This window comes from Camelus dromedarius, chromosome 15 (assembly GCF_036321535.1).
Source record: "Camelus dromedarius isolate mCamDro1 chromosome 15, mCamDro1.pat, whole genome shotgun sequence".
NCBI classification, from domain to species: Eukaryota; Metazoa; Chordata; class Mammalia; order Artiodactyla; family Camelidae; genus Camelus; species Camelus dromedarius.
Window position 1 is genome coordinate 46029171 of NC_087450.1, and position 23869 is coordinate 46053039.

Consider the following 23869-nt stretch of genomic DNA (forward strand, 5'->3'; position numbering starts at 1 on the left):
ATGCTAAGCGAATTTTAGCTCAATAAAAAAAGGCAAAGTGGATTATTTTGTGTTACGTTAAAAAGAAAAGCACAAAATAACACATACAAACTTCTTACAACCAAAAGTGTATTAATAACCATGGGAAAGACAGAGGAATATCATGAATTGGGTATTTTAGTTTAATGGGGCTTTTTATCATTTTAGGTGAAGTTGTTTAAAATTTAGTACTTTTACAGGCATTCCTGCTAGAACATTATAGCAAATTGTACAAAGATAAAATAGTATAACTATAAAGTTCTAAAATATAGTATAAAACTATAAATTTCTATAATTATATAAAGTAGAGGGGAGAGGTCATTGTGTTAATAGCGTGGTAGTTAAGGATAATCTCTATTTTATTGGAGGTGATCATAAGGATTTGATGTGAGCCTCAGCAAATTACTCATATTGGATTTCTCTTTCTAGTTTGGCATGAGAATAGGCAAGGGAAAGGCTAAAGAGATAATTTGAGAAGCAAGCTTTTGAGGTAGCTGCCAGCAATTCCCTCTTGAAAGCAGAAGGTCGGTAATCAGCTGAAAGTGAAATAACAGCTTCTCTAGGGAAATTTGAAGTAAAGAGTGAAGGCATTTAAATGGACTCTAGAGCCCAAAGTACTACCAAGGAATGAGCCTTGTAAATAAGAAAATAGGTAAAAACCAAAGGGAGAATTAAGTAGGATAAAGCACTTTTTAGAGGTATTTTTTTTTAATCCTATCTTTGTACAGGCACAGCCCTTTAAATTTTTTAAAGTGCTAGAAGTAAAGAATTTTCTTTTAGAAATAAAGCCTAGGTGTGAGTCAGAAGAAATAATTTTCTCATAAGAGAAAGCATCCGTGGCTGGAGTCCCTGAGGTGGCCACCGCCGCTGACCCCTCCCTGGGGAGGGACTGCTCTGGAAAGGTGACTGAGAAGATGAGGAGCTGGACCAGGGGGAGACAGGAGCTGGGTGTGACCACGGCAGGGAGATTGTGGAGTCTGACAGAGATGTTCCCTGAGAGGCTCCGGTCCAAGGCAGGAACCGCTTTTCACCTCTCCCTCCTTGTGGTTCACACTGTTATGTGCCGGTTTTCCAGAGCAGCCTTGTGGGTTGAGGCCACTTCCTTCCTGCCCCTGCCTCTTCCCGCTGTCTTCCAGACTGAAGAGCTGCCGTGCAGCAGTGGCAGGTCCTTCCAGGGCCCCACAGGGCAGGGCTTCAGGGAGGAATGCAGGGACTCTACCCTCCCTTCCTGGAAAGCTCCAGATTGCTCCTGCGATACTTGAGGTGACTTGGGAAACATTTGAAATTCAGTAGTGTTTGAATTGCTGACTATTTGGATTACTTTTATTTTTATTTTAAAATTGTGACACCATGATTGATCTAAATCTGATGAGGAGACTGCCCTACTTTATCTCACAAAGCAAGTCCCAGTGTCATCTGTGCCCTCCACGCTGTCCTGACCTGTGTCTTCCATCCTCACTTCGTTATCACCAGAGTGCAGCAATGCAGACCTTTACTCCAGCTCTGGCCAACTGCCTGCTTCTCTGAAGTGCTAACCGGAAGATCCCCCTCACAGTCCCATTGTAGGGTAGGAGCTGGTACTAATGGGAGGGATGTACCCTGCCCTCAATGACTGGTTTTTATTTTAGAATGGAGATGCTGGGGCGAGACATGCACACATTACAAAACAGACCAAATGCGTTACAGCTGTAATGTAAAGCAGCCACTGTGAATTCCTCTGTGCGTTGGAGAGGAGGGAGGGCCCACAGCAGCATCAGGCACCGATGGGACTATGGGGGGACAGAGCAGGAGATCATTTCTCATGTGCATTTTGGCTGTTAGATCTGTGTGTGTGTGTGTTTAAAAAAAAACAAATAGGAAAAAATAATAGAAAAAAAGTCAGTGCTCACTTTTTGTCTTTAAATATTTAAATGATTCAAATTGGAAGGAAAAAAGGAGAGGCATCTGTGTGTTTTAAAAGACATGCTATATATTGCGTCCAATACATATTTTTTTAGCAGAAAAAGCATAAGGATGAATCAAATGCTCTATTAACAGTCAAGACCAGGACTGGTCCCTCATCCCTCTACCTAGCATTTTCCTCATTATTCATCTTAACTCTCACATATGGAAAAGTATATACTTGATGTCCATCTACCCACCACCAGGAATTAACAGATGTTAATCTTTTGCCATATGTGCTTCAGAGCTTTTTTTTTTTTATTGTTTCAGCTAAAGCTCCAGCTCTGCACCATCTCTTTCCCTGTTATCCCCAGAGTTAACTGCTACCTTGAAATTGTTATCATTCCTATTCATATTTTATACTTTTACTGTATACATTCATATCCAGATTCAATATAGTATTATTTTGTGCTTGTATGTGTGTGTGCTTAAATGGTACCCACTGTTCCTAACCTCTTACAACATCTTTTACACTCAACATTGTTTTGAGGTTGATTCATATCAATAACATATATAAACCTGGTTCATTCATTTTAATTTCTATATGGCTTTAAAGTATGGTAGCAAGTCATAAAGCTCTTGTGAGCTTGTTTATCCGTTCTACTACTGATGCGTGTTAGGTTGTTTTCACTTGAGTCATTCTTTAATAAATTTCCTTTCTAAAAAAATTTTCTTCTTCAGAGACTAAAGAAAAAAAAACAATCCGAGAGCCATATTCAAGTAAAAAACAATTCCTTTGCATATTTCTTTGTGTGTGTGAGAGCAATATGAAAAGCTGAGATCATTTCATTTTTAAAAATAAGAACAGGAAACCTAAAACAACTCAAAAGCAAGGTATATAATTTGGCTCATTTTATGACCAGAAAGGGAGCCATAAGTACTTTCAGTTTCTAAATTACACATTTCTCAATTGTTTTAGCTTTGTTTCAACAAGCCAGCATTGCCCTGATAATCTAAAATCAAAGCTGCTTTAATGTTTTTAATGCTGTTGTTTGCTTACTTTCATATTCTTAATTAGATATTCTATTGTTACTCAAAGTGGAGTCTTAATTGAATACAGAGTCCAATTTGGTGAGATTTATTCTTTAGCTCTGAGGCATAGGCTCAAACTAATTCCAACTAAGATTTAAGGAGAGAGGGTGGTACCCAACCTCATTTTTATTTGACTTGGATATTGTGTGATCAGTTCACTTCCTTTTGGCAGTTGTGACCCATCAAATGGCTTCTAATTATCTTATTATACCAACTGGGCTTAAGGAGGCTGGATTTTATCCTGTAAAGAATATTTCAAAAGGGAATAACTTGAGTGTTCTAAGAAAATTTGAATGTTCTAAGAATACTTGAGCATATTCTTAAGCTTTTCTGTCATGCATTTAGAAAAGTGCTTTTTTAAAATGTAATAATAATGGTTATTGAAAGTACTACCCACATGCTACAAAGAGAGCAGTGTTTTAAGGGAATGGATATGATTGCCATACTCTAATTCATTTAAAGGAAGGTTTGAAAGCATGTGTAATAAAGACAGATATAAGTATGCTAGGTGCATGCTACTTTGACAAGAGTATTATTTCAAGGGAACTGGAGTAACTTGAGAGAGAAGGAATTCAGGAAAATAACCCCAGAGTTTTATGAAGTCCTAGGAGCTCCTCCCAGTTGTACATGCAGAGATCTGACCCTGAACAGCATACCATAGACTTTGAGAATTGTACTAAGACATAGACATAGACCATTACCCAGATTCCATACTGGCCACCAGATGGTACTTATATGCCATAGATCTTAACAGTATCTCAAAGGCCTTGAAAAGAGAGCTGATGTTGAAAATACAATCCATGGGAGATTGGTCAGAACTTGTGACCTGAGCCAAACTAAGTCAATTGCCTACTAAAACAAAAATATCAGTATTTTCCATAGGATTTAAACAAGATCCAGAGTCTCATAACACAATATTCAAATGTCCAGTACAATCAAAAATTACTTGGTATATGAAGAGCCAGGAAATCTCAATTCACGTGGGAAAAAAACAACAGATATCAGTGTTGAAATGACACAGGTTTTGGAATTATCAGAAAAAGACATTAAACAACTGTTATAAAAATGTCATGAATAATATGAACACGCTTGAAATGAACGAAATGTCTCAGTGAAGGAATAGAAAGTAGAACCAGATGGAAATTTTAGAACTGAAAAATACAATAACCAATAATTTTTAAATTACTGTTTGTGCTTTGTATTGGTTTCTTATTGCTGCTGTAACAAATTTCTACAACTGCAGTGACTTGAAACAAAACAAATATAGTAACTTATAGTTCCAAGAGTCAGAAGTCGGCAGTGAATCTTATAAAGTCAGAATCAAGATGTCAGCAGAGTTGCATTTCTTCTACAGACTCCAGGGAAGAATACGTTCCCCCCCTCCCCTTTTCCAGTCTTTAGAGGCTGCCTGCATCCCTTAGCTTATGGCAACCTCCCTCCAGCTTCAAAGTGCATCACTCTGACCTTTGCTTCTGCTGTAGATCTCCTTTTTTGTCTCTCACATTCCTATCTCCCTTTTGTAAGGACCATTGTGATTACATTGAGCCCACCCAGATAATTCAGTATAATCTCCCTACCTCAAGATCCTTAATTACATCTGCAAAATTCTTTTTGCTGTTAAGGTTACATATACACAGGTCCTTGGAACTAGGAAGTAGACATCTTTGGGTGGCCATTCTGTCTATCACAGGCTTAGTAGTAGAATGGAGATGACAGAGCAAAGAGTCAGTGAACTTAAAAATAGATCAATAAAAAATTATCCAGTCTGAACAACAGAGAGAAAAAGAGATTGGAAAGCTGAACAGAGCCAGGGGGTTCTATGGGAAAATACCCCCCCCAAAACTAATATTTGTGTCATTATAGTCTTAAGAAAAACAGGAGAAAGAATGTGGTGCAGAAAAAAAAAACTGAAGAAATAATATCTGAAATGCTCAAATTTGATGGAATACATAAATCAACAGATGCAAAAACTCAGTGAACTGAAAACAGGGTAAGTTTAAAGAAAGCCTAGCTTAGACCCATCATAACAGCTAAAAAAGACAACAGAAAAAAATCTTGGAAGCAGCCACAGAGGATATGATATATTACTTACAAGGAAGCTATGATTCAAATGACTGTGGATTTTGCATTAGAAACCATGAAAACCTGAAGAAAGTGGAACAACATTTTCTAAGTACTTCAAAGATCATCTAGTTTATCTCCTTCATTTTATTGATGTGAAAACCAAGGTCTAGAGAGACGGAGTGGTTGTCTTGAATTTCCAGGCTCTTTAATCTCGTATCTTAATATAATGACCATTTTTCCACCGTCACAGTCACAGTTTTCCTGGCATTTCTGAGCATGTGATAATAACAAAATAACAAAAACTTGCTCTAACTAGCGCAAGCAAAAAGGGAAATTATTAGAAGAAGTCGGGGTCTTCAATGGAACTCAGTATCAGGAGTGCAAATAAGCATCAAGAATAAATTAAGGTTGAAATGATGGACTTTCTTCATGTTTGTCTTTGTTTTTATCTGCACATTAGCTTCACTTTGAGCTCAGATAATCTTCCCAGTTCACATGACAGAAAACCAATAGCTGCTGAGTTTACATGTTACAGGGCCAACCCAGACTCTCACTAGGTCCCAGTTCCCAAATTACCCTGGAAGAGAGAAGTTGTTCTAACTTGGTGTTAGGTGTGTTCCAAGGACTGCACTGTAGTCAGGAGGCAGCGTGACCTTGTGCAAAATGCCTACATCTGTGGTAAACCTGTGATGTAAGGGTGGAGGACAGTTTCTAGGAAGTGGTACAGAAAATAAGTGGAATATACCAGTAACAATAGGTTTTTAGCACAAGTACCTGCAATTTTTTACTCATGATACTTAGGTTTCTTTAGGGCTTCTAACAAAGTGTTCAAAAATATTTTCTAGGCTTACTGACTGTATAGAATCTATTTATGTATATATTTTGTCATTAGTTAAATGAAGTTTTTCAGTTTTCTCTCACTAGAATATCGAAATAAATCTTGTTAAAATCAGTACTGCATGCTGTTGGTGAGGAATGCTTACTCCTTTCTTCTCACATTTCCAAGAAGGGAGGGAGCTTCCATTCCCCATAAGGATATAGTCTGTTTCCTCTCTCATTTCCCCAAGCAAAAAGTGACCTATCTGATGGGTAAGAGGTGGAGAATAAGCTCTGAGTCCTCCCTCTTTTGAAGTAGCCAGTCCTCCAGACTCATTCTCAGCTCCTCTATCCCCAAAGGGAGCCCTGGAGATGTCCAGCGATGTCAGTGACTGGGTAAATAAATTCAGTTCAAGAAGGATGTATTGGGAAGTGCATCTGGCTCACATCAAACCACTTTCTCACGCTCAGCGTTTCCAGTAATGAAGCTAATTTTGATCTCTAGCTGCCTGACTCCTATGTCTGCTTTTCCATTAGTTATCTCTTTGCAAACCTTAACACACAGTTGTGCACTTAGAGAAAATTATTCTTCTTTCATGGAGTAATATTACCACCTTGTAACCGTTTGATTTGTATGAGACAGCTCATATTTTTCATATTCAAATCAGTCATCTTGTCTTACATGGTCTCAGGATTTCATTTCATGCTTAGGAAGGCCATCTACACCTCCAAGTTATAAAATGATCTTCATAGATGGGTCTAAATAGAGAATGTGCTTAGCAGATATTTAAGTTTATTAAAATTTTTGATAGCCTGCATTATACATTACAATCAAGCAGGCTCCTGGCTTAGAGGATTTGAATTTGAATTTTTTTATCTTTAGAAGAAAAAATTCTGTTCCACTCCAATGTCCTAATCCTCCCCGTAGGTTTATTTACACACACACACACACACACACACACACACACACACACACACACACACTCAGCATAAAACCTCTCAGAAGCCCCCACATCTTATAGGGATCAAAGATAGTATCAGAAATTCCAATAGTTTCTTCAGCTTCTTTAAATTGTGCCTTTGAGCAAATACTTTAGCACAAATGCTGAAGCAGGGTTTTCTGTACTATCCCAGACAGCAAGTATGAAATCTCATTCTAGGATCCAAAGTTAGATGCTTAAGTCATACGAGATCTGAAATTCTCGCTGCTCTTTCTGAATCACTTTGTATCAACTACTTTCTAAAATTTGTTGATGTCAGAAATATCCTTAGTTTTTATGAAGACATATATAGCACCTGGCTTTTTGTTAAAATACTTCTTGTTGTCATATATTTCGCAGATCATGCATTTTATAGCATCAGACAATCTTAAGCACATACTTTCTGTGTTAGAGTTTTCTGCCTCCACCAAGAATTTGTTGATTAGCTATTACTGAAGCTGCACTGCATCAAGATCTCCAGTTGGGTAAATAGCTGTGCACTCCCCCTATTGCCCGCTTCACACTGTCCCATGACATGCCCTGCCACTGGCCAAGGCTAGGTAACAACCAGAAAAAAATACTATATTCCATAATAACTGTCATGATCTCTGTGCCCAAATCTTATTTTTTGGCAAATGCACCAAGACACATTTAATGACACTGAATCTCTAGGACCTAGCATAGTATCCGACACCAGTGCTTAATAAGTATTCATTTAATGGATATATGAATGGATTCACAGTAGTTTCTTTAAATTTTATGAAAATAAAGTTTGTTTTATTAAATAGGAGTTTTACTACTTATAAGGAACACACCCACAGACCCATAATTATGGCTGTTTCCCAACTTAATTTCTGGACTACAAATTTGCTTCCAGACTAAGGTCCAGACTCTTACTGGAGGTCTTCACGGCCATTCACAGTCTGACCCATATCTACCTTTCCAGCCTCATTGATCATTATATTCCTTAAAAAGACCTTCCCAGAAAAGCCAAGTTTGAAGGTCTCTCTTGGTGCTTTATATCACCATACTGCATATCCCGTGTATTAATAATAAAAAATTTGATTTTTTGTGTTTAGTATGAGACGAGTCCAAACTGATTCTTCTTCATGTGGATATCCAGTTGTGCTATTCTCCTACTGAATCGTCTTGGCACCATTGTCAAAAATCATGAATGTTAAGAGTTCATGTCTGGATTCTCAATTCTATTATATTGATCTAAATATCTGTCTTCATGAAACTACTGTCTTCTGTTGGCCCAATGATGTCCGTCAAAGTCCAAGGACCCCCATTCCTGGGTTCTCAGATGTCTGACATTCTCTGCTGGGTGTGTTTCCCCTAGCAAACTGATTGCCTCAGGTAATGCCTACCTTATTAGAGTCATAGACCCCACCACCCTTCATGGACCCTAAACCTCCTACCTCACCTACAACCAACCAGAGACTTGCACACAAGCCAATCAGGCATCTTGTGACACAACCTTATAAAAGACCCCAACAACCAGCCCTCAGTGCTCACACAGGCACCCCTCACCTGGGTGACTCGCTGTTGCCTATGACAGCATACCCTAATAAACTCCTTTCTATTCTTATACTTAACCTCTAGTAAATTCTTTTGCCAACTCACATGTCACTGGCTCACCAACCGGCCGCCCCATTGTGTCTCACATCTTCATTATTATAGCTTTGTAGTAGGTTTTGAAATTGGAAAGGCTAATTCCTCCAAAATTTTTCTTCATTTTCAATATTATTTTGGCTATTCTCAGTCCTTTGCATTTCTGTATAAATTTTGGAATCAGCTTGTCAATCTCTGCAAAAAAAAAAAAAAAAAATCCAGCCGAGATTTTGATAGAGATTGTGCAGAATCCATAGATTAATTTGGGGAGTATTGCCATCTTAACAGTATTAAGTCTTCTGTTCCATCAACATGGAATGTCTTTCCATGTGTTTCAATCTTTTTTTTATGTCTTTCAACAATACTTTCCTTTTCAGTTTTCAGTGTCCACTCTTGCACTTCTTTTGTGTCATTTATTCTTAAATATTTTATTCTTTTTGATGCTATTGTGAATGGAATTGTTCTCTTAATTTCATTTTCAGATTGTTCATTGCTAGTGTATAGAAATACAATTGATTTTGTATATTGATCTTCTATCCTGCAACTTTGCTGAACTTGTTTAATTAGTTCTAATGGTTTTTTAGTAGATTCCTTAGGATTTTCTAAATATATGATCATGCCCTCTGTGAATAAAGATAATTTTACTTTTCCTTTCCAATCTAGAATGGTTTAGTTCTTCTCTTGCCTAATGGCCCCAGAAGAACCTCCAGTACTATATCTCTGTGACCTCTTCTGACTGCTCATTGGCTTTCTTTGGTTCCTTGTAGATCTCAGCTGTCTTCCAAATGGTCATATTTGCTGAATTAAGGACCTTTAGATAAGTAAAGTATTCGTGGGCTGATTAATTTTTATGCCCATACTTTCCATAAACACCTATTTTCATATTACATTCATTTCCTTGCTTCCTTAGGAAAAGAAAACTTCTTGAATACTGTTTTCTTTGTGGAATCAAATTCTGTCCTATTTTAAATTTATATTTTTAACCAGAAGGTCCTATTATGCTATACTTTCCACATCTGTCCAGATTCCCTAGATTCAGAGTCAGAAGACCTGGCTTTAAGCATCAACTGGCTGTGTACTCTTCGGCAAGTCATTTTCCCCTCTTGGCTCCTTTTCCTCTTCTGTAAAGGAAGAGTTGAAGTAGATGATATATAAGCTCAGGTCCCACCCCCCACCCCACCCCCATTCTAACAACTTATCATGTAATAGTTCTAATAATTTAAAGCCATGTCAGGTGGAAAGTAAATAAATCAGGATTTATATGGGATAAAACGCCAAGCTACCTTTATTCTTTAGTAACCTATTAGTTTACATAGTAAAGGAGGTTTTAAGATAACCTGTTTGGATACAGATAAGAAAAGCCTGGACCTTTGTAACCAAAGACTCCCACTGACACAGCCTGTGTAGCTCAAAGCACAAAGGAATGGAAAGGGAAGTTCCTTTGCTCAGGGTACAACCTAGGAGCTCAGAAAAGCTGCCAGCTGGGGTAAAAACTTACTGGTTTCAAATTATCATTCTGTATATAGAGAGGCAAAGGCCAATTTGGGATTTGGGAGTCAGCAGGTGGCAGCAATAAGTATCTGTTTGTCTGAACCCCACCCTAGGCCAAAGACCTGATTCAGCCTGTGGGTGCTTCCTGACGACCAGGGACACCTGGGCAAACCTGGAGGCCTCTGAACCTTGTTGGTCCATAAGAAAGAAGTTGAGATTGTAAAATCTGATTTTTTTATTAAGATTTTTTTTCCCTAAGAGAATTCAAAACTTTTAAATGTAGAAAAGTAGAAAAACATACCAAATCCTACCATTTAGTTACCACTACTGTTAATGTCTTGGTGTATTTTATCTGTTGATTGATTCATTTAATACAAATATTACTTAAGGCCCCTGGTACCTGGTGCTAGGCTCTGGGGAACTCTGAGGTCAACGCAACAGATGCTTTGTGGATCTGCAGCATTTCCTTCCAGTCTTTTCTTGGGCATTTTTTGTACATTCAAAAATGTTTCAACTTCTCTAAAATGACAGGAACTGCTTCAAAAATATTATTAAAGAAAGCTCAGTTCTACTAATAGTTTTATACAGCTTGGACATCTCGGCTGTCATTGAACCAGGAATACGTTGTTATCCCCGTTATTCTCACTTCTGGTCATACATTCAAAGGGGTTTAGATGAACTGGGAATTAATCAGGGAAAATTATGTTTTGGAGGTAGACTCCTTAGGAGGTCTCTCCGGCTCCAGCTCCGTTGACTTTCTAATATTCTCTAGGAACTTGTTCCTTCAGTGTCTCTGTTTCTAGGTGGAGCATCCTCCCTCTGTGCAGTCTGTCCTTGCCTCTCCTGACTGGAGGCTACCATTGCTCAGTCTCCGTCCGGCACTGAAGCAGCTAGCCTCCATGGTTCTCAGTTTTGCCTCTCTCTTCTGTAATTCCTGGTCCTTGACAGCCCCCGTTGAGCATTGTCCAGGTCCACTTAGTGCTTTGACTGACCCCTTTTGGCGACAGTAGCAGATGCTCTTGGTGTCCATCTCCCCCAGGGCCCATCTGAGACCACCTGCAGTTGCAGTAGATGGTTTCCCACGTGCTGGTGGGGCCCTCCAAACACTTGTGTCTTCTCTCTCCGGTTCTCAAATCTGATTCTTCACCATTGTCATGTTTTCTGAAATCAATCATTTACAGAGTCTTTGCTCCCATGCATGTATTTGCTCTGTGTGTTTGCTGTTCTTTCAACAGTGACCCTAGCAAGGGGGATTTGAAGTGGTGGTGAAAGTGGAAACATACTGAGGCTAGATTTCTACCCTAGGTTGTGTGTGTGTGTGTGTGTGTGTGTGTGTGTGGTGTGTGTGTGTGTGTGTGTGTTTGTGTGTGTGTAAATCAGCCCTTTCTTTTTTTTTAATTAAAAAGATGCCTATGGTTAGAAAAAATATATATCAAATAGCACAGAGACCATTCAGACCCTTAATCGCATTCCCCAGAAACAACTATCGCCAAGTTTCTGATGCATTCTTCCAGAAATATTCCAGGTATAAAAAGCACGAGTATCTAATATAGATCCCCTTTTTTACATAAAGAGGAGCATAATATATACTTTAAATTTCTCCATATATATTAGGGTTCACCCCAAATAGTGCGACTTCCTGTTTTTTCCCCCATAACAATGTTCTGTGGTTTGGAAATGCCATAGTTTACTTAATCTGTCTTTTTTGAATGGACATTTGGATTGTTTAACTCATTTGCTATCACAAACAACTCTGCCTTGAACATCCTTTTACACATATTTTTCTACAAGTACACTTTGATCAGCACTGAATATAATCAATATCTTGTCTTTTGTTAATTAGTAGATGACAAAGAATATTTTCTTATTTAAATTTGCATTTCTTACATCTTAAGTTAGATGTTTTTATATGTTTATCAAACTTTGAAATTTTTTCCTTTAACTGCCTGTTCCTATTTTTTGTCCGTTTTCTATCTTACTGATGTGTAAGATAAAACATTATATTAAGATTAGCCCTTTATTCAGTTATAGTCCTTCAAGTATGTTTTCTTTTTTGCCTTTTTACCCTAACATTCTTTTCATCCTAAATTTAAGACTTTTTAGACTGTCTAATTTCTTTCCTTTCTGGCTTTTGTGTTTTATATGGTTTAGAAAAGCCTTCCTCACTTCAAAATTATTTTGTGAAACTACTAGATAATTTCTCCTGGTATTTTTCCACATTCTTTGTTACATTTAAGACTCCAGTCTATCTGGAAATTATTTTAGGATAGCAATCAGCTCTAATGTTTGTCTTTTCTAACCTTGCCTCTTTGATCAATAATCCAGCTTCCTGAGAGTTCCAGATCAATCCAGATTTCCCAGATCCTTGGGGATGTGACTGAACCTGGCTTACTGACACATTGTTGGTTGTGGCCTAGGACTGCCAAGTCCTTTCCTGCCAATTGAGCCCATCAGACCCGGGTCAGGGGTGTGGGAACCTGGGGAGACCATTCTCACCGGGGCATGTGGGGCTCCAGTTGGCCCCACAGTGACTTGGATGCCCATTTGACTGTAGCATGGGCTGTAGCACTTCCTCTGTAAATTCGGCTCTGGCTCCCTTCCACTCTTCCCTCCCATCCCATCTGCACACCACCCCAGCCAGCTCTTCTCTGAGGAAATTTGCATCATGCAGCAGCAGGAGGGCTCTTGAGGACTGCTTCCCTGAGCCATGGTCTGTTCAGCTGCTCCTTTGCTACTCCTGGCCATGACTCTCCCCCTGGTCGGGTCACCAGATGCCCAAGCATCCCAGCCTGTGAGTAAGACTGGGGTGAGGACCCAGGGAAGGTCTGCAGAGGTGATGACAGGGACTTCTGGGTGTGGGGCGGCAAGATGTGGAACGAAAAGATAGGTGGAGGGGAAAGGGCTGGAGAGAGAGGAAGTGATGTATTTTTTTAAAGGCCGGTTTGTTGTAAGATCTCCAAGAGTTCATTCAGTCTTATTTTCCAGGGTGTGAGGATAGCTCTTGTTTCTTTATTTGAGTCCCTGTGAACGCCAGTGATGCCTGCTGCACTTCGGATAGAGGCTCTTCCGGTGAAGCTTGCAATTTGAAAATGAAAAAAAAAGCATTCTAAACTCGGGAACCATTGGCATAGAGGACAGGAGAGAATCTGCATGAAGGCAGCAGAGTCCAGTTTAGCACTTTAGGATTTCCCTTTTCTCCCAGGTGGATCTCTCTCTGACTCTCCACATCCTTATCCATATCAGCGTCTGTTTTTAGACAGATATCCCCACCCACCTGCATTTTGAGAGAAGGAGGAATTAGGAATAATTTACAGGCACCAGAGACTAAAGGAAGATGCTGCCTTCTGCTCAGGCTCCTGGCAATTCCTCTGGAGGGAATAAAGCCCCCAAGCCTCTGGGCCCCAGGCAGCTCTGCCCAGTCCCCCATCCCATCCTATCCCCTAGAGCTCCAGACCCAGCCATTTCAATTAACCTAGAGGCCCAGGGGCAGGTGCATTCAGGAAGGAATTAAGCAAAGCATGTTGACTCATGGGGTGTGCCTGGTTTCTGGATTCTGGTGGGATTTGCAGGCCTTGGCAGGATCCATGGGGCTGTATCCCTGTACCTCCTCCCAGAAGCCTGCTTTCCCCTCCTGATGTGCCCGCTTGATTCCAGGCAAAAAGAGACGGAGTTGTACCAGATTAGCCAGGCTGGCTCCAGAGCGGCCTGGGGAAGAAGATGGCCCTGGGAGAAATGTGGGGTCAGGTCTCCTCAGAGGTCTCTCCCCTGTGCTCTGTTCCAGGGACACACTCAGGCTGGAGGGGAATCTGGGCAGCAGTTGGATCAAGAAAGTGGAGCAGGTGGTGAGTGGACAAACAGGAAGAGGACGCAGGAGGGGGAAGCAGGGAACGAGGCAGAAAGAAGGGACTGGGAGAGGTATAGAAAGAGGGGAGCGGGTGGTGGTGGGTTAAAGAGAGAGACCAGGTCCTGCGCTGGTCACACAGGTCCTTACACAGTTCTCTAGCGAAGCCTTGAGAAGATCATTCATCCTGGAGTCTCATCTATAAATGGGTGTTGTTGGGTGACATGAAACAGCGTAGGGGAAGGCACCGTAACTGGGTGAGGAGTTACCACTTTCCTGAGTCCTGTCTGTGCCTGGAGGGGCTCGGCGAGGTGGGACGGGCTCCGGGTTCCTGGTCGTGACAGCTAGGTGTGGGGAGCAGAAGGGGACTGTTCATGGCCTTGCTGCCCATCCTCTCCAGCTGTCCCCTCTGCTCCTGCAGAATCAGTCCTGGTCTCAGTCTATGTACAGTTGGACTTTTCAAATGAGACCTGGTCGGCAGCACTCTCCAAGCCCCAGACTCTTCCCACTGCCTCGGCTTCCTCTTCCCTGGGAACCCTCACTGGCCTCAGCCTCACAACAGGTAGTGGGGAAGATCTGCCGGCCCCTGCTTCTCAGTGGCTCTTATGCTGCTTGGTGGGAAGGGGGCTCAGGGTGAAGGGAGCCCAGCCCTCCCACAGTCCCCTTGTCTGAGATACTGTGAGCCCCTCCCTATTTCTGGAGGGTCTGCGCAGCCCAGCTCCTTTCTCACCTCCCACCGGGCAGGCCCTTCCCTTCCTGCTCCACGTCTCCATCTTCTAAACTTTGGCAGAGGCACAAGGGGCAGATGATGGTGGGCCCGGGTCTCCACTCCCACCCCTGACGCCTTTGCCCAGCACACTCTGCTGCTCTGAACCTCGGCTGAGAAGGCAGTGCCTGGTGGGTGGTGGTGACTGAGGCGCCTGTGACTTTGGGATTGTCCAGACAGCCAGCCCTAAAGCCCCGCAGGCATCAGGCGGTTGGGCTTTCCCAGACAGCCTGCCCACTTCTCATTCCCCTTCCCTCTGTCACAGAGTGCAGTGTCAACCACGATGGGTGTACCTATTGTGCTTGCCTTTCTGGGTACCAGTGGAACAACAGTGTCTGCTCCCGTCACCAACCCTGCCAAACCCTCCTCGAGCACCGGCCTTGTGGCTGTCTTATCTTCTGCACTAATGAAGCCGGGTACTGCCAGCTGCTGCCACCTGGTGAGGAGGGTTGGGAACTTGGGAACCAATGCTGCCCTCCCCGACCCCACCCCAGTGAAAGAAATCCTGTGTTGTCTTTCCCTCTGACCCCTGTGTCTCTGCCAGCCGACCCAAGCCCAGTGGCTCTGGGAGGGAGAAAATGTCAGCCATAATAGCAGATCCCAGGCCCTGAGCTTGGGACTGGATAATGAGACTAAGGAATGGCAGGGCTTCAGAGACAGATGGACAAGGAGAGGAAGTTCCCTCCCTGGGGGAGGGGGAGTTCTAGGCCAAAAAGCTTCCTTGTTTGGTTCCTGCTGATGGATTGGATCTTCCAGGCTGGGATGCAGCAGCCACACTCATCCAGGGACGAAACAAAAAAGGTGGGAAGGGAGTGAGAAAGGATGGGCTTCAGAAGATGGGGAAGGAAGGAGAGCTTAGCTCTATCAAGGGCCACAAGTTCTTGTACCCTGTCTCCTGCCTCCTGCAGTCCCTGCAACCCTGAGCCTCAACTCCTGGCTGCAGATGCCTGGCAGCACCCTGAACCTGACCCTTCTCACAAGCCAGGAGATCACCAACCTGAAATGGTTCCTGTGGCGCACAGGGAGCCCCAGCCCCAGCCCCATCCTCCTGCAGGCAGGGACACGTGTGTCCTTGACCTCCAGCCGGGGCCGGGTTCTCCTCAGCATTGTCAACATCACCTATAAATGGGCAGGTAGCCCGCCTGTCCCTCCCTTCTCCTCTCTCGTCTCCTCTCCTCACCTTTCTTCTTCCTCCTCTTTTTCCTTTGCTCCCCCCCCTCCACCCCCTCTTCTCCTTCCTTCTTTTCTCCTCTTTCTTTCCCTTCTCATCCCTCCACTTATTCACTCTGGGGAAACCAAGGCTAAGAGCCCACTGATGTGAAGAAGTGTAAGGAGAGAGCACTGAAAATGTGGTCTCAGAGTCCACTGAGAACAGATGCCTGCTCTTCTTCACGAGGCTGAAACGGTAGGCGCTGGAGCAGGAGCGGCAGCTAGTGGAGGGAGAGGTTCCCCCTTAGAATTCATGGCTACAGGCTAACAAAAGGGTCAGGGTCTCTTCTTCCTCTTAGGAATCCTTCCAGGGATAAGGATCGTTCCTACTGGGGTTAAGAAGAGGCTGGATGGACAAGGCAGACCTAGGGTGTGGCTGGGGAGGCAGCGGAGACTCTGTGGCACAGGTGGGGGCCGAGGAGGCAGGACGTACATCAGGTGTGTGTCTGCAGGTGATTACATATGCTGCTTTGAGGCCCAGGGATTCAGGTGGGAGCTGCACCAGATGGTGAAGGTGTCCCTGCGGGCGATAGACGTGGCTCAGCTTCCAGACCAGCTCTCCATCTCCTGTGCCTCCTCTCCTGGCTTCCAGCTGAGCTGCTGCATCCCCAGCGAACATCTGGGCTACACGGCTTCCTGGAGCCCTGGAGAGGGCAGCGAAGGTGTGGGAGGGGGCCAGCTGTTAGGGGTTGGGGAGAGAGGGCAGCTAGTCACCTCCAGGCAGCTGGCTCTCCAGCTCACCGGAAGCAGAGGCTGAAGTTCAACCTGGGAGTTGCTGGTCCAAGTCCAATACTGCTTTTACCCAGTTCTGTTGATAGAACAATAACCTCATGTGTGGAGACAGCTTCTGCATAATGCTTTCGTTAACTGTGGCTTCAGGCCCTGGAGCTAGTTAGAGACCCCCAGAGTCCCCTTCACCAAAATCCAAGCTCCACCTTCAGTGGTTTGATGCCCACGTACGATTTAGCTCTTCCCCACTGCTTCATCTGCTTCTGAAATTACTAGAAAGACTGACAAGGCATCTCTAGGCCTCTTAGGTTCTAGGTGTGTTCCTGGGCCAGTGACAGTTCCCTTCTCTTGTCTCACCCTCAGCCTCCTCATTCAACACATCGGACTCCCAGTGCTTTGTGCTGGCTGTTCGGCGCTGCCCTGCAGCTGACACCACATACACTTGTGACCTGCAGAGCCCAGGACTGAGCCCTCTCAGGGTCCCCGTCTCTGTTACCATCATCCAGGGTACGCGCGGCTTGGGGTCCAGCTGGCTGCGCTCTCACCTGCTTGCCCTGGGAGCTCCTCCTTGATGTTTCCCTGCAATGGGCAGTAAGACAGACTCACAGCCTGCACTGACTTCTGCCCAAGGAGAGGCTTGGGCTAGACTGGGTTGCCAAGCCTCCCCTGATATCATTTTCAGGTGGAGACACCACCTGCCCTGAGGACTCTTCAGCTGGTGCCTGGAACGTCACCAAGGCTGGCCATGTGGCACAGGCCCCGTGTCCTGGGAATAAGACGGGCACAGTGAAGAGGACTTGTAGGCCTGATGGGGTCTGGGGGCCCATCCATAGCAGCTGCACAGACACAGGGCTCCTGGCCTTGCTTTATAGAGCCCGGGTAAAGCTTCTGGCCCTGCTGACCACATGCCCCATCCTCCATGACCCATCCCTTCCTCACCCAGGACCCAGCTTTAGAACCCTCTCCCCCGAGGCCCGCCCCAAAGGTTATTCAGCTTCTCGGAACTGGTTCCTAGCAGAGCCAGGAAGTAGGTGCAAGGGAGCCTTAGCGTGGCCAGCATGCTCATGATGGGGAAGGTGCTAGTCTCAAACCTTGATCCCAACAAATGTCCATCCCACTAACCTTGGTGTCAGTTCCTCCCATGTGGCTTGCTCTTCTCTGCTTCCTGCTCCCCTGGGACAGGGTGCAGGTGTGGGGAGAAGGGAGCTGAACAGGGAGAGGGAGGAGGTGGCCCCTCCCTCTTGAGGACTCGCCCACCACCCCCTCCTGCTGTCTTGTCTGTCTCAGCTGCTGCGGGCAGGCCAGGGCTGGCCTGATGAGGAGGTGCCACAGATCCTGGCGCAGCTGCCTGACCAGGTAGTGGTGGTGACCTCACCCTCTGACTTATTAGCACTGGTGAACACCATAAAAGTCCTGGCCAAAATAGTGGCAAGTGCCAGAATACAGCTCAACGGCAGTGCCCTGGAGGTGAGATCTCTGAGCCATGGCAGGGGCCGGCTGGGTAGTGTGGGCCAGAAGCTCTTCAGCCCTGGACACTTCTGTCCCTCTGTATCACCAGGGGCTCTCAGATGGTAGACTTTTCTAGAGTCCAAGAGTCTGCTCCCTGGTCCATTTCTCCTCTTGGATTCCAGTCTCTAAGGTCATGGAATGTAGAGAAGGCCTGATGCTGGGAACACATGGGTGGTCGGGGAAGGCAGAGAGGGGTGTGAAGACATGAGTTTAGAGGCATTCATGCACATGCAGACATGGGTTATGACTCCAACACACGTCCCCAACCCGTCCACCCACAAAATACCTCCATGGAGATACTCAAACGTGCTTGGCTTTGCTGGACCCACCTACACCAGCTCTCAGTATAGGCCTCAGTTGGCGACCCATAAGCTGCAGCCAAAAGAATGACCAGGGACAATGACACTACACACCCTTCGTTTGGGAATGTGTATCACACATGGGTGCACAGACATGCTGGTGGCCCTCTACTTCAGAACATTGTGCCATCAACCACTGGGCACCATTCCTAGCTCTACAGATCTAAATGGCCCCCTTAGGATCTGGTGGCCCCAAGGGATGGAGTGGGGAGACCAGTAATCAGAGGGTGGGATGTGCATCAGGAGACCACATGCCGGAAGACGCCCCAGCGGGAGGCTAAACAGCCCTCTTCTTCCCGTCTCCCTTTCGCAGGCCTGTCTTCCTCCCCCTTTTCTCCCCAACCTTGGGTTTTGCACTGAACTAGGAAGGGTGGGTTTGGGGCCTGTAGTTCCCTGCTGAGGGCTCTAGGCCTCATCTCTGTTGTGTGCTGCAGGCTCTGCTGAAAACCACAGACAAGGTCCTTGACATGGACGCCAGTTCCCTGTGGACCACAGCCCGGGCCCAGATCTCCGCAGTGGGCTCCAATCTCCTGCTGGCTGTGGAGACCCTGGCACGCAGTCTGTGCCCACAGGATCACCCCTTCTCCTTCGGCTTGCCCAACGTGCAGCTGCAGACCCAGCTCCTCAGGCCCACACCTCCTTCCGACTACAGAGTCTCCTTCTCTACTCAGCCCATGCTGCAGGCGCACATTCCCAAGCACTCACTGGCCCCACTGGGCCATAATGGAACCAACGTCAGTGTTACTAGCCTGATGCTGCGAAAACTGGACCACTTTCTGCCTTCAAACTATGGACAAGGGCTGGGGGACTCCCTCTATGCCACTCCTGGTCTGGTCCTTGCCATCTCCATCATGGCAGGTGGCCAGGTCTTCAACAAGGGAGAGGTCATCATGGACTTTGGGGACACAAATGGCACCCCTCACTGTGTCTTCTGGGACCACAATCTCTTCCAGGGCAAGGGGGGCTGGTCTGATGCAGGGTGCCAGGTGCAGGCAGCCAGTGCCAGCCCCACCACTCACTGTATCTGCCGGCACCTCACTGCCTTCTCCATCCTCATGTCTAGACACACAGTTCCAAAAAACACCCTCCTGGAGCTGCTGGGTCAGGTGGGCTTGGGGGCCTCCATTGTGGCCCTGCTTGTGTGCCTGGGTGTGTATAGGCTAGTGTGGAGATTTGTGGTGCAGAGCAAAGTTGCCTACTTACGCCACACGGCCCTGCTCAATGTGGTGCTCTGCCTGCTGGCGGCAGACACCTGCTTCCTTGGAGCCTCGCTGCTTCCTCCAGGGCCCCACAGCCCACTCTGCCTGGCCACTGCCTTCCTCTGTCATTTCCTCTACCTGGCCACCTTCTTCTGGATGCTGGCTCAGGCTCTGATGTTGGCCCACCAGCTGCTCTTTGTCTTCCATCAGCTGTCCAAGCACCGAGTACTCTCCCTGATGGTGTTCCTTGGCTACCTGTGCCCGATGGGGTTTGCAGGTGTTACCCTGGGCCTCTACCTACCCCGAGGGCAATACCTGGGGGAGGGGGCATGTTGGTTGGACAGGAAGGGAGGAGTGTTCTACACCTTCGTGGGACCAGTGCTGGCCATCATGGGTGTGAACGGGCTGGTACTAGCCATGGCTGTGCTGAAGCTGCTGAGACCTTCGCTGTCAGAGGGACCCCAGGTGGAGAAGCGTCAAGCCCTCCTGGGAGTGATCAAAGCCCTGCTCATTCTCACACCCATCTTCGGTCTCACCTGGGTGCTGGGCCTGGCCACTCTGTTAGAGGAAGTCTCCATAGTCCCCCACTACCTCTTCACAGCTCTCAATACCTCCCAGGTGGGTGACAAGGTGGTGGCTGTGCTTTTTGCCCTTTTAGACAGTCCCTTCTCAAGGAGGTATGGTTGTGCAGAAGAAACATAGGCTCAGGAATTTTTAAAGGCTTAAGCTTGGATTGCCGTTCCTCCACTGACTAGCTGAGTAACTGTGGACAAATCTCTTTGACCCCTAGTTTTCTCATCTGTAAAATAATCTGGTTTTGTCACTTAAGTCAGGGAATTGTCAGTACCCTATCCTTTGATCCATCTTCTTCGTAACAGTAAGAAAAGCACCTGAAATGGATTCTATGCACCAAGTGGTGCAAATGTACAGAAAACCAAGATGGGAAGCCTCAGGATGTGAATTAAACAAGAGGACAGAGGTTGAAGGAGGAGAGAGAAGGAATTGGCTTTGATTTCTTCCTCCTTGACTAACTGATCCTCATCCCTCTTTTCAGGGTGTCTTCATCTTATTGTTCGGCTGCCTCATGGACAGGAAGGTGAGTCTGCCCACCCACCCCAGCCTGACTTGCATGCATCCAAAGGCCGGGACTTTGGCTGGCATAATGGCAATCCCCTCTCCTACAGGTTCAAGAGGCTTTGCGCAAACGTTTTTGCCGCTCCCAGCCCCCCAACTCCACCATCTCCCTGGTGAGTTGCTGGCTTTAAAGCCTCACTTTTCCCAGAGAGCAGAGCAAAGTAGATGTTCCACAGCCTTCCATGGAGGAGATGGGGACAGCCAGACGCCAAGAGAAGATTGGGGTTGTATTTCAGGAGGAACATGTTTCAGGGTCAAGCTCTCCTACGATGGAGAATGCAGCCCAGTCTGAGCAGATTCAGGTTCCTGGGCTCCTGATTATAACCTGGACTCCTAGTGACTCTGGATTTTCCCCTGGTTTCTCCCTCCGAGAATCTGCCTCCAGTTAGCAGGGGAAAGGTAGGATCGGTTTGCATGAGAGTCACTGTAGCCGGGAGCAAAGTTCCTAGGATTTCTGCTGCCCAGGCAGGAGGACAGGTGAGAATGTACAAATGGATACAACCTCATCAAAAGGAGAGTTGGCAGTAGTAATAACTGCCCTGTAATTGGGCCTTCCCACAACTTCCTAGGCCATAAATGAAACCTACATCCCGTAACACAGCAAAGAAGTGAAGAAACCAGGTGAGGATGAGGCTTTCTCAGGAGCAGTGTGAGAAGTGCGGAGTGAGGATGAGTGTACAAAGGGCTTTCCAGCAGAGCTCTACAAAGAAAACACCTCTTCATATATACCCGCCCTGACCCACAGGGTGAACAGCCTTCTCCAGGTGGACATTCCCAGGTGAGCTGAAGGAGTGTGGAGGCCTCGGAGAGAAGACGGCATAGCATCTTCTACTGCCTTCCTAGAAAGCTGCAGTGTCACCAGCACCACCCCTTGACTCAGTTCACTCTGAAAATTCCTTTTCACACTATCATTATTTTTAGATAGCCTGAAAAACCCATGTTGTGGAGGAAATGCCATTGGTGGGTCTGGTAACCGGAGGGGAGAGGAGCCCACAGAGGCTTCAGGGCAAGCTTTTTCACAGGAAAGACAAAAGTTTTGAGTGACCCACCTATGATGAGAGAGTCGAGGGTGTGTCCTTGAAGCCACCAGGATGAGTCCCGGCCAACGCTCTGAACTCTTCCTGGCCCCAGAGCTCAGCCCTTGGGAAAGACAGGCTTCTGTTTTCATTAGTCACACTCATTTTTCTCATTTACCTGTCCCCACCCTTGCCTATCCAAGCAAGAAAAGCACGAAAAACTAGCTAAAGTGAACTAATGAGTAAGCATGGCTTTGCTGTAAAAATAATTAACAGATATCAAAGTTCAGAATAATTGCAAGTAAAACCTGTCTTAACAGTTTTCATTATTCAGTGATTTCTTTTCTCATTATTTCTTCCCTATAATTACAAGGAAAGGATGGCTTAATTGACAGGAACTCTGATCTTCCAGAGAGTGGAGGCAAAGAGCAGAATTTGGTTTGTTTCTTTTCAAAATTTAGGAAAAGGTGAAATTAACAGATCCCTCTTTCTTTAACCTCTATGAAACACATTAATCCAAAATGTAAGTTTCATAGAGGTATGCTTGTATGTAAAGTCACTGATACCAGCACAATTTTAAGAATGTGGTATAAATTTTAAAGTAGAAAGTTATCACAGACGGCCAGGAATTATGAAGAAAAGATGACAAATATTGACATTTAAAAGTGACAGGATCAGGGGAGAGTATAGCTCAAGCACTAGAGCACATGCTTAACATGCACAGGGTCCTGAGTTGAATCCCCAGTACCTGCTCTAAAAATAAATAAACCTAATTACCTCCCCCACCCCTGCCAAAATAAAATAAATAATGCAATGATAAATAAAAGTGACAGGATCAAGCTAAGGCTAGATATAGAGAAGAAATATTTAAGAAAAGACTTTAGAGAGCATCAAGATGCCTAGATGGATTAACTTATGGAATCTACAAAAGGATGATGACAGGGTTCTGAAAAATTTTTAAACTAGATAAATAAAAAAAAATTCTGATGAATGAGTAATTATAGAATTCATGGATTTTTTAAATAAAATGGAATAGGGGTGTTTTCTTTTGAAATAGAAAGTGATAATGCTAACTAAAAGTGGTAAATGCCATTGAAAACATTTTTCTTACACATGCTATACCTCCACTTAATGATTTGTGTGATTTGTATTAATTGTGTATGAACCAGCCCAAGTATTTCTCTAAATGGATTCAATCATTCTTTCAAGTAGAAGGTACCAACTCACCAGGACCACTGCAAGGTTTCTGTGCCTCGTACTTGTTCCAGCCCCCATGGGAGGCAGCAGCTACTCAATCAGTGGGGGCTTCGCCTTTGCTGGTTTCCCTGGCAACAGAGTCATGTCTCGATTCCACTTTCACTTATATTAATATTTAGTCTTAATATTTTTAATTATCGAACTATATTTTGAAAAATTAAAGTACTAAAGAAGCAGCAGAGATTCCTTTTCTGAGTATGTTTCTGTAGATATATGTATTTTCACTTTCCTCCTCAAATGACTGCACACAATGCATGCTCTGCTGCTAAAAACACACTTTAGAATAAACAAATAAAATGACATTAAGCCCTTGTTCACTTGGCTCTCATCATAAAAAAGGGGGGGAAGGCTCTGGAGGTAAATGTAAGAAAGTGAGATTTAGTAGCAATTCCATTTCTATAAAGATGGCTTAAAGAAACAGTAAACAAGTGAACAGATAAATGTATAAAGGATGTGCACACTAGTGTGTTTACATCCTCAAGAAAGAGGTACTTAGTAAAAACAAATTAGGATATATCCATACAAAGGCATGCTATCTGGTCATTAAAAATGATGACATACCTACACCTGCTGATATGAAAAAATATTTAGGCTACATAGTTAAGTAAAACAAAAGGGTTCCAGAACACCATTATACCAGGCAATTATGTTCCATGTGTCCCTACAAATACATATGCATTAAAAAGGAGAGATATCAAAACATAAACAGTGAGTATCTCTACTTGATTTTTCATTTTCTTCTATTCTATATTGTTTGACTTTTTTTTTTTACAATGAGAAGTATTTTTACATTAGAAAAAAATTATTTTCAAAAAGTTTTCCTGAACATTTTATGTATTAAAAGATAGAAACCTGACAAGCAAAGAAACACAAACAAAATACCCCTTGGAACTG

The 23869-nt window shown here is 44.6% G+C and overlaps 1 protein-coding gene across 2 annotated transcripts; it reads left to right on the forward strand.

Annotated features, from left to right (window-relative positions):
• Positions 1-12340: 12340 nt before the first annotated feature.
• On the forward strand, positions 12341-23156 carry ADGRF3 (adhesion G protein-coupled receptor F3). Of its 2 annotated transcripts, XM_031466712.2 has the most exons (13): positions 12341-12747; positions 13738-13798; positions 14219-14359; positions 14829-15002; positions 15472-15696; positions 16225-16434; positions 16865-17008; positions 17184-17380; positions 17789-17968; positions 18804-20186; positions 20623-20664; positions 20753-20815; positions 21448-23156. In XM_031466712.2, exons 1-13 carry the CDS (start codon positions 12664-12666, stop codon positions 21487-21489), a joined length of 2946 nt encoding a protein of 981 aa, XP_031322572.2. In that variant the 5' UTR covers positions 12341-12663; the 3' UTR covers positions 21490-23156. The 2 variants fall into 2 exon arrangements, with proteins under 2 accessions (XP_031322572.2, XP_031322573.2); XM_031466713.2 differs by lacking the exons at positions 12341-12747; positions 13738-13798; positions 14219-14359 and having other exon boundaries at positions 14882-15002; positions 21272-23156.
• The last annotated feature ends 713 nt before the right edge of the window (positions 23157-23869 follow it).

What these genes read in the sequence shown, in the direction of transcription:
- ADGRF3 (XM_031466712.2), top strand. Translation starts at nt 12,664, where the DNA reads ATGGTCTGTTCAGCTGCTCCTTTGCTACTCCTGGCCATGACTCTCCCC. An exon ending in CTGCCAGCTGCTGCCACCTG is followed by an intron (nt 15,003 to 15,471) that starts GTGAGGAGGGTT and finishes TGCCTCCTGCAG; the next exon opens with TCCCTGCAACCCTGAGCCTC. An exon ending in CCCTGGAGAGGGCAGCGAAG is followed by an intron (nt 16,435 to 16,864) that starts GTGTGGGAGGGG and finishes TCTCACCCTCAG; the next exon opens with CCTCCTCATTCAACACATCG.